This window comes from Cyprinodon tularosa, unplaced genomic scaffold (assembly GCF_016077235.1).
Source record: "Cyprinodon tularosa strain WSP-4 unplaced genomic scaffold, ASM1607723v1 ctg841, whole genome shotgun sequence".
Classification (NCBI taxonomy): Eukaryota; Metazoa; Chordata; class Actinopteri; order Cyprinodontiformes; family Cyprinodontidae; genus Cyprinodon; species Cyprinodon tularosa.
Genome location: NW_024039609.1, coordinates 64,434 through 71,987, shown reverse-complemented (window position 1 = coordinate 71,987; position 7,554 = coordinate 64,434). Strand labels below are relative to the sequence as shown.

Below are 7,554 nucleotides of genomic sequence, written 5' to 3'. Positions count from 1 at the left end.
TTTCTTGTTAAAACAAAGAAGCAAATGACCCCAGATGTTTGCAGTAAATAAGGGGAAGCCCTAGCAGTGTCAGAGATGGCGTTTGGTTGGAGGACCGAGGGCCAGCCCCTTTTTGAATGGATTAGATACAAGAGGATAAAGCTTTCTAAATAGAAGAAAAAGATCAGATTTGCCCTTGCAACTCTCCAAAGATGTCTCTGTACTCTTTGCTTTCTTTCCTCCTATGTCAGGTAATGGAATGTATGTCTCTGTTGTTCTGCAGTTTCTGGTGTAGGTTTGTGCATTGTCTTATTTCTAAAGTGTATGCATTGTCTTATATTGGATTAAACTCTGTAATTCTGTGACGTCAACACGCAATGTTGGTTTTATTACCAAACGCAGCTCGCCGAGTGGACCTGGGGAAGGGAAGAATCAGAAGCCAATCTTTTTCCAAAGTTAACTATGTTAGAATATTTTCTTCCTTTACAGAAGCAGTTGAGACAACCACTGATTTCTTTTAAGACTAGCACGCCGGTTTTAGTCCTCACTTTAAAGTATGGTACAATGCTCAAAATTGGGAGCAACAGATGCATCACAACATCCCTGGAGAACCAGCTTAGAGTTTAGCATCTTCTTTGGACCATCTTTAAATAATGACTTTGTCCAATTTACAGCCAGTTTCCTGTTTTGCATCTCTGAAAGTGAAACACCTTTCTAGCATCTGTCCCCTTTATATCAGCAAGTAGACATCGACCTCAACTGCATTACCGTTTAGCTACAGGTGCTGGCCATAAAATTAGAATATCATGAAAAAGTAGATTGATTTCAGTAATTCCATTTAAAAAGTGAAACTTGTATATTATATTCATACATTACATACAAACTAATATATTTCAGATGTTTATTTTGTTTAATTTTGATGATTACAAATGACAACAAATGAAAATCTCAAATTCATCATATCAGAAAATTAGAATATTACTGAAGACCAATAAAAACAAAGGATTTATAGAAATGTTGGCCAACTGAAAAGTATGAACATGAAAAGTATGAGCATGTACAGCACTCAGTATTTAGTTGGGCCTCCTTTGGCCTGTATTACTGCAGCAATGCGGCGTGGCATGGAGTCGATCAGTCTGTGGCACTGCTCAGGTGTTATGATAGCCCAGGTTGCTCTAATAGTGGCTTTTAGCTCTTCTGAATTGTTGGGTCTGGTGTATTGCATCTTCTTCTTCACAATACCCCATAGATTTTCTATGGGGTTAAGGTCAGGAGAGTTTGCTGGCCAATTAAGAACAGGGATACCATGGTCCTTCAACCAGGTACTGGTAGCTTTGGCACTGTGTGCAGGTGCCAAGTCCTGTTGGAAAATGAAATCTGCATCTCCAAAAAGTTGGTCAGCTGCAGGAAGCATGAAGTGCTCTATAACTTCCTGGTATGTGGCTGCGTTGACCCTGGACCTCAGAAAACACAATGGACCAACACCAGCAGATGACGTGGCACCCCAAACCATCACTGACTGTGGAAACTTTACACTGGACTTCAAGCAACGTGGATGAAGTGCCTCTCTTCTTTTCCTCCAGACTCTGGGACCTTGATTTCCAAAGGAAATGCAAAATTTACTTTCATCAGAGAACATGACTTTGGACCACTCACCAGCAGTCCAGTCCTGTTTCTCTTTAGCCCAGGCAAGACGCTTCTGACGCTGTCTGTGGTTCAAGAGTGGCTTGACACAAGGAATGCGACAGCAGAAACCCATGTCTTTCATACGTCTGTGTGTGGTGGTTCTTGAAGCACTCACTCCAGCTGCAGTCCACTCTTTGTGAATCTCCCCCACATTTTTGAATGGGTTTTGTTTCACAATCCTCTCCAGGGTGCGGTTATCTCTCTTGCTTGTACACTTTTTTCGACCACATCTTTTCCTTCCCTTCGCCTCTCTATTAATGTGCTTGGACACTGAGCTCTGTGAACAGCCAGCCTCTTTAGCGATGACCTTTTGTGTCTTGCCCTCCTTGTGCAAGGTGTCGATGGTCGTCTTTTGGACAACTGTCAAGTCAGCAGTCTTCCCCATGATTGTGTAGCCTATAGAACTAGACTGAAAGACCATTTAAAGGCTTTTGCAGGTGGTTTGAGTTAATTAGCTGATTAGAGTGTGGCACCAGGGTCCATCAATTTTGAACCTTTTCACAATATTCTAATTTTCTGATATGATGAATTTGAGATTTTCATTTGTTGTCATTTGTAATCATCAAAATTAAACAAAATAAACATCTGAAATATATGAGTTTGTATGTAATGTATGAATATAATATACAAGTTTCACTTTTTAAATGGAATTACTGAAATCAATCTACTTTTTCATGATATTCTAATTTTATGACCAGCACCTGTATATTTAGAAATCACCAAAACAACAAGACAAATGTATAAAGATATTTGCTTTATTGGTCATAACAGGAAAGGTGAATGTTTATTCCACAACTTGCTCCACCACAGTGGTTCTCTCGCTGACATAAATACCATCCAGGAACTTCCTGATGTCTTTCTTTCTGACCGTGGTTGCCTGTTGGATCAACGCAGCTGCAAAGAGAACAGAGTCACATGAGAGTAGGAACTAGGATTTTAAAAACATGAGAGCAACTAATACACGTTTATTCCTCTGGGCTTGGACTAAATAAGAAAAAAAAACATCTAAAAAGGAAATAAAGGCTGATAGTCAGAAAGCCATGTATGAATTAAGAAATATCGAGAGAAGCTAAAGAAAAATATGCTGAGGTGGATCATAAAGAGCAACAAGGAGCAAGAAATACTTGACTTTAAGGAGATATTATTGCAGGCTTAAAAAGAAACATTTTAAAAATTAGAATGATAGAATTTCCTTTTATAAAACCAACAGATCCCATGAACCTTACATTAAAATGTTTAAAGCATATCAACAGAGCTACATTCAGTGAAGAATTGGGCTCCAGGATTTTAATAACTAGAACCACTTGAGAAATTTGAGAATATTAGAAGAAACATGCAACTGAGAAATCTGCAAGAGAAAGAAAGGTTAACAGGTTTACACTGAAGAGGAAAAGTAAAAGCAGGATGTTAGCATGCAGGACAGACACCGACGGCACCATCTAACCTCTACTTCAGGGATGATATTTCTACTGTTCTGGGTCCACTACTGTTCCCTTCTCAGATACGTAAATGCCGTCCAAGAACTTTCTGATATCCTTGTTTTTGACTGTGGTGGCCTGCTGGATGAGAGCAGCTGGAACAGAAGAGGTGGTGATGAGTAACAAGATCACTTCTGCATTCCTGTTTCTGTGATGCAGTTTGACATAAGAAACTAACCAACACTTTAAGGCAGAACTCAACTTTAACTTCACCAGATTACTTTTAATTTTCCCATAAAGAGGAGACAGAATACAGCAACATTACAGCTATAATCAGAATAAATGGAAATCAATATTTCATTTAAGAGGCTTGAGCCACCAACCAAAATAAGACAGCTAAACATCTGGATTAAACTCAAAACAAACCTATTAGATTCTGTATTTTCAAATTCAGAGAAGCATTGGATAATGAGATCTACCTGAGTTAGAGACCAGTTCGATGTCGTTACCCTCCAGGACCAGCTCGTCCTTCTGGGCTGCAGACACTGAACACGCCACACCTGGAAGCAGAACGCATCTTTTAATATGCTGACGATATCAACAGGTCGATTACGGTCAAACCTTCAAATCTGGGACAGTAAAACCACAGCGGATGTTTGTAACTCGGTTTTAGGCTTTATTAGTTACTGGGAGATCATCCTTTATTTGTGGGTATAATTCTTTATCAAATGGCAAATATTAAAACCCATACAACTTCAATCTAAACAGACAAGTGATCATTTAGTTTTAGGTGGGATTTACGCTGTCAAGGAGCTTGTCTGAAGAAATCTAAGCAGATTGCAGGTTTAAGGATGGGAAGCTAAAATACGCACTTCTAAATTAACCTGCCCAAATACTGCATCATAATCATGCAGGCAGCAGCAGCATAGCAAAGAGACAGGAGCTTTATGTCAGTAGAGTTGTAACAATTTACTGATCTGAGCTTAGGAGGTATGTTTAACAACAACCTGTAGTGATTTTAATAATCTTTATTCATTTAAATACAAATAACTGTTTCTATGAGTATGACCATTTGTTTTAGATATGCTTTAGAACAAAGAATGGAGAACAACAACAAATTATAGCCTAGCCTGCAACTCTATAGGAGCCTGCTAACAATTAGTTCACTGAAATCATTTGTAACACTGCTGCTCACTATCCCTCGATAACAAAAACTACTCTTCATTGTTCGCCTCTGTTACCCACGGAATGATCAACCTTTAAGCTAAACACCAACATGCCCAAACTTCCACCCTAGTTTCTGTAGTTTGATTTTTAATTAACGCTTAAGTCGAGTTCAGTGAATAGGGCTGTGCAACATGGCAGAAAAATGAATCACCATATAAACCCCTCAAGTTAATATTGATTAAGGTTTTGTTTACCAATTAGTAATAAGAACCAGAGACAAAAAAATAATAAAACTATAATCCTTACTATTCAATATCTTTAAAAATAGGTCAGCTCTACCACCAACTTTGCCTAGTTTGGCTTTGAAAAGGCAGTTTCTAAATTGTATCCTGGACCCGTATCGCCCGGAAGGGAGCAATTGGAAATGTTATTTTAGTTGCACGGTCGACTTACCAGCCCTCATTCTGACACGGCGGATGTATTTCTCTCCCAGGAAGTTCCTGATTTCCACCAGTGTTCCATTCTCCTGAATGACCACGTTGATGGGGAAATGGGCGTACACAGAGCGCATCTTATACCGGAAACCCTGAAGCATACAACATGTGTTAGACATTCAGCAGAAGAGCAAAATTAACTCATGTTATTGTAGATATCGAGCAGAATCTCACCAGAGTGACACCTTTGATCATGTTCTGGACGTGGCTGCAGATGGTGCGCACTGTGGCCAGCTCCTTCCTGTTACCCCACCATTTTTCCACACGAAGCTAAAGAATCATGGCATTAAAGCTTAAAATTAATTTGAAGATCATTCGTTGATCAGGTTAATACAACCCAAACCAATATTACAGATAAACACTGATCAAACAAGAAACACCAACTGACTTATTTATTGTCTACAGCTAAAATTGTGGATGATTAACTACTGACAGCATGAGGATTAGGGCTGCAACTCTTAATCATTTTGTTAAATCGATTAATCTGTAATTTTTTCAATAAACCGATTAATAACCATACAGCCAAAGGTTCCTTAAAGATTTTCTACAAATTAAACAAGGTGAAACTCTTAATATTCTCTATCCAGAACACCTTGAACCTTTCTGTTCGAGGTGTTCTGGATAGAGCATATGAAAAGAAAAGGTTCTTCTTAAATTTTTATTTATATATATATATATATATACACATTTTTTTTTTTACAGTCTAGGTATAACACTGCTTTAAGTAAGTCGCTCTGTCAGCTACAGGCATATTCTACAGCCTGTATACTCCAACAACAATCAATTTCTAAATTTATAGAAAATTTAAATAATTGATTATATATCACGATTAACAGTTTCAGCCCTAATGACGATATAAAGCTAAGAGGCAACTTCATATAGTTCAATAGTACTGTAAAATCAACTTATTGGCAAACTTCTTGTGATGAAAATAAAATCTCTATCCTTAAACCAGATATACTTAATCCTAGTTTTTTTTTTTTACAGAATTTTGGTTTGGTGTTATCAGTGCGATGGAATCTGTGACATGACTTAGTTTTCTCAACAGTTCAGCTGAAATCAACCTACAGATGATCAGAGTAACATTTCAACGCCACCATGTTTACCTTCTTCTGTTTCTTGCCCAGCAGGCTAAGCTCCAGGTTGATGTGGTTGAACTCCCTGGTGAGTTTACCACGGGGCCCTTTGACGATCACTGTTCGCCCCTTCAACCTCACCTCCACTGCCAGACACAAAACCCAGAGACAGTTAAAAAAAAAACTGGGAAAAAAGAAAACTGTGTTAAGAACACGGGCTTACCATTGTCGGGGAGGTCGACAGTCTGACTGCTGAGAATGGTCTTCATTCTACAAGCAAAAAAGCATCACAATTTCAACACAATCCCCGCTGTAAATATTGAAATAATGAGCAAACATGTAAAGATGTATTAGTTCTGACTGGCGTTACATTTGAAATTGTGTGGTTGTAGTTGTTATGAAGTTTAACTGGAAATAGCCATACGGAGGAAGCTAATGCTAACGGAGCTACCATCCCTATGCTGCTCCAGACAGTATAGTAGACTGCTGAATTTATTTTATTCATAAACCGTCAAACTACATGGGAGTTAAACAGACCCTATACTCAGAACTGTAACATTTCAACAAGCAGCCGCCATTAAAACAGAAGGACCCTGAGGCCGAGGACGGGTGGAGAGCGGACAAACTACTAATATTTATCTACATAAACTCGACACAGACTCAAAATATAAATAGTGAAGTGAAGTTTAACTTTCTTGGTTTCTAAATATTGAAGTTTATACAATAGCAAGCGTTAAAAGACACAGATGGGATCAGATTAAAACACCAGAAACATTTTCGCAGCTATCCTCACCTCGCCGGTAGCAGAGGAAAGGAAGACGCAAGGACGTCATGACGTAATTGTAGGCCCCCCTAACAGGCGTTATAATCGATTACCGAAACATTTAACATTTAATCATTAATTAATAGAATACAATACAATATAACAGAATAGAATAGAGCAGAATAGAATATAATAGAATAGAATATAACAGAACAGAATATAACAGAACAGAATAGAATATAACAGAATAGAATAGAATAGGATATAACCGAATAGAATAGAATAGAATAGAATAGAATAGAATAGAATAGAATAGAATAGAATAGAATAGAATAGAATAGAATAGACCAGAACAGAATAGGATAGAATAGAATAGAGTATAACAGAATAGAATAGAATAGAATAGAATAGAATTGAATAGAATTGAACAGAATAGAATAGAATAGAGCAGAATATAATAGTATTTTATTGTTCTACACTGGGGAAATGCTGAAATACACATTCTGCTGAAATAGGAACAACGCTGTAGGAAATCTAAATTTGCAGGTGTATTTTAGGAAGTTCTACTCCTAAAATACACTCCTAAAATACACTCCTCCTTGGCTTTACTACGGCTTTACAGTTCTTTCTCTTGAAGGCCAGGTGTTACGAGTTGAAATCTGAATTGTATATTACTTAATATTAAGTTGGAATTTGTTTGCCGAATTCAACAGAACAAAATTAAGCTCAAGGCTTAGGAAAAAAGAAGGAATAAGTTGGCCAGTTAATTGCACGAAACTTCTAATGTGGTGAATTTGTTTAGCTGCTTCAAAGTTGTTTGATTAAAATAAAACTTCGAGCTGCTGAGATCAAATGCATCGATCAAATACACACATATATATATATATATATATATATATATATATATATATATATATATATATATATATATATATATATATATATATATATATATATATATATATATATAT

At 37.2% G+C, this 7,554-nt stretch overlaps 1 protein-coding gene across 1 annotated transcript; it reads right to left on the bottom strand.

Moving 5' to 3' along the window:
• Positions 1-2,402: 2,402 nt before the first annotated feature.
• rpl9 (ribosomal protein L9) lies at positions 2,403-6,205 on the bottom strand. The gene is made up of 7 exons (XM_038272846.1): positions 6,044-6,205; positions 5,851-5,966; positions 4,919-5,014; positions 4,704-4,836; positions 3,563-3,643; positions 3,110-3,238; positions 2,403-2,559 (listed from the first exon to the last, which is right to left on the bottom strand). Exons 1-6 carry the CDS (start codon positions 6,087-6,089, stop codon positions 3,132-3,134), a joined length of 579 nt encoding a protein of 192 aa, XP_038128774.1. The 5' UTR covers positions 6,090-6,205; the 3' UTR covers positions 2,403-2,559; positions 3,110-3,131.
• Positions 6,206-7,554: the final 1,349 nt, after the last annotated feature.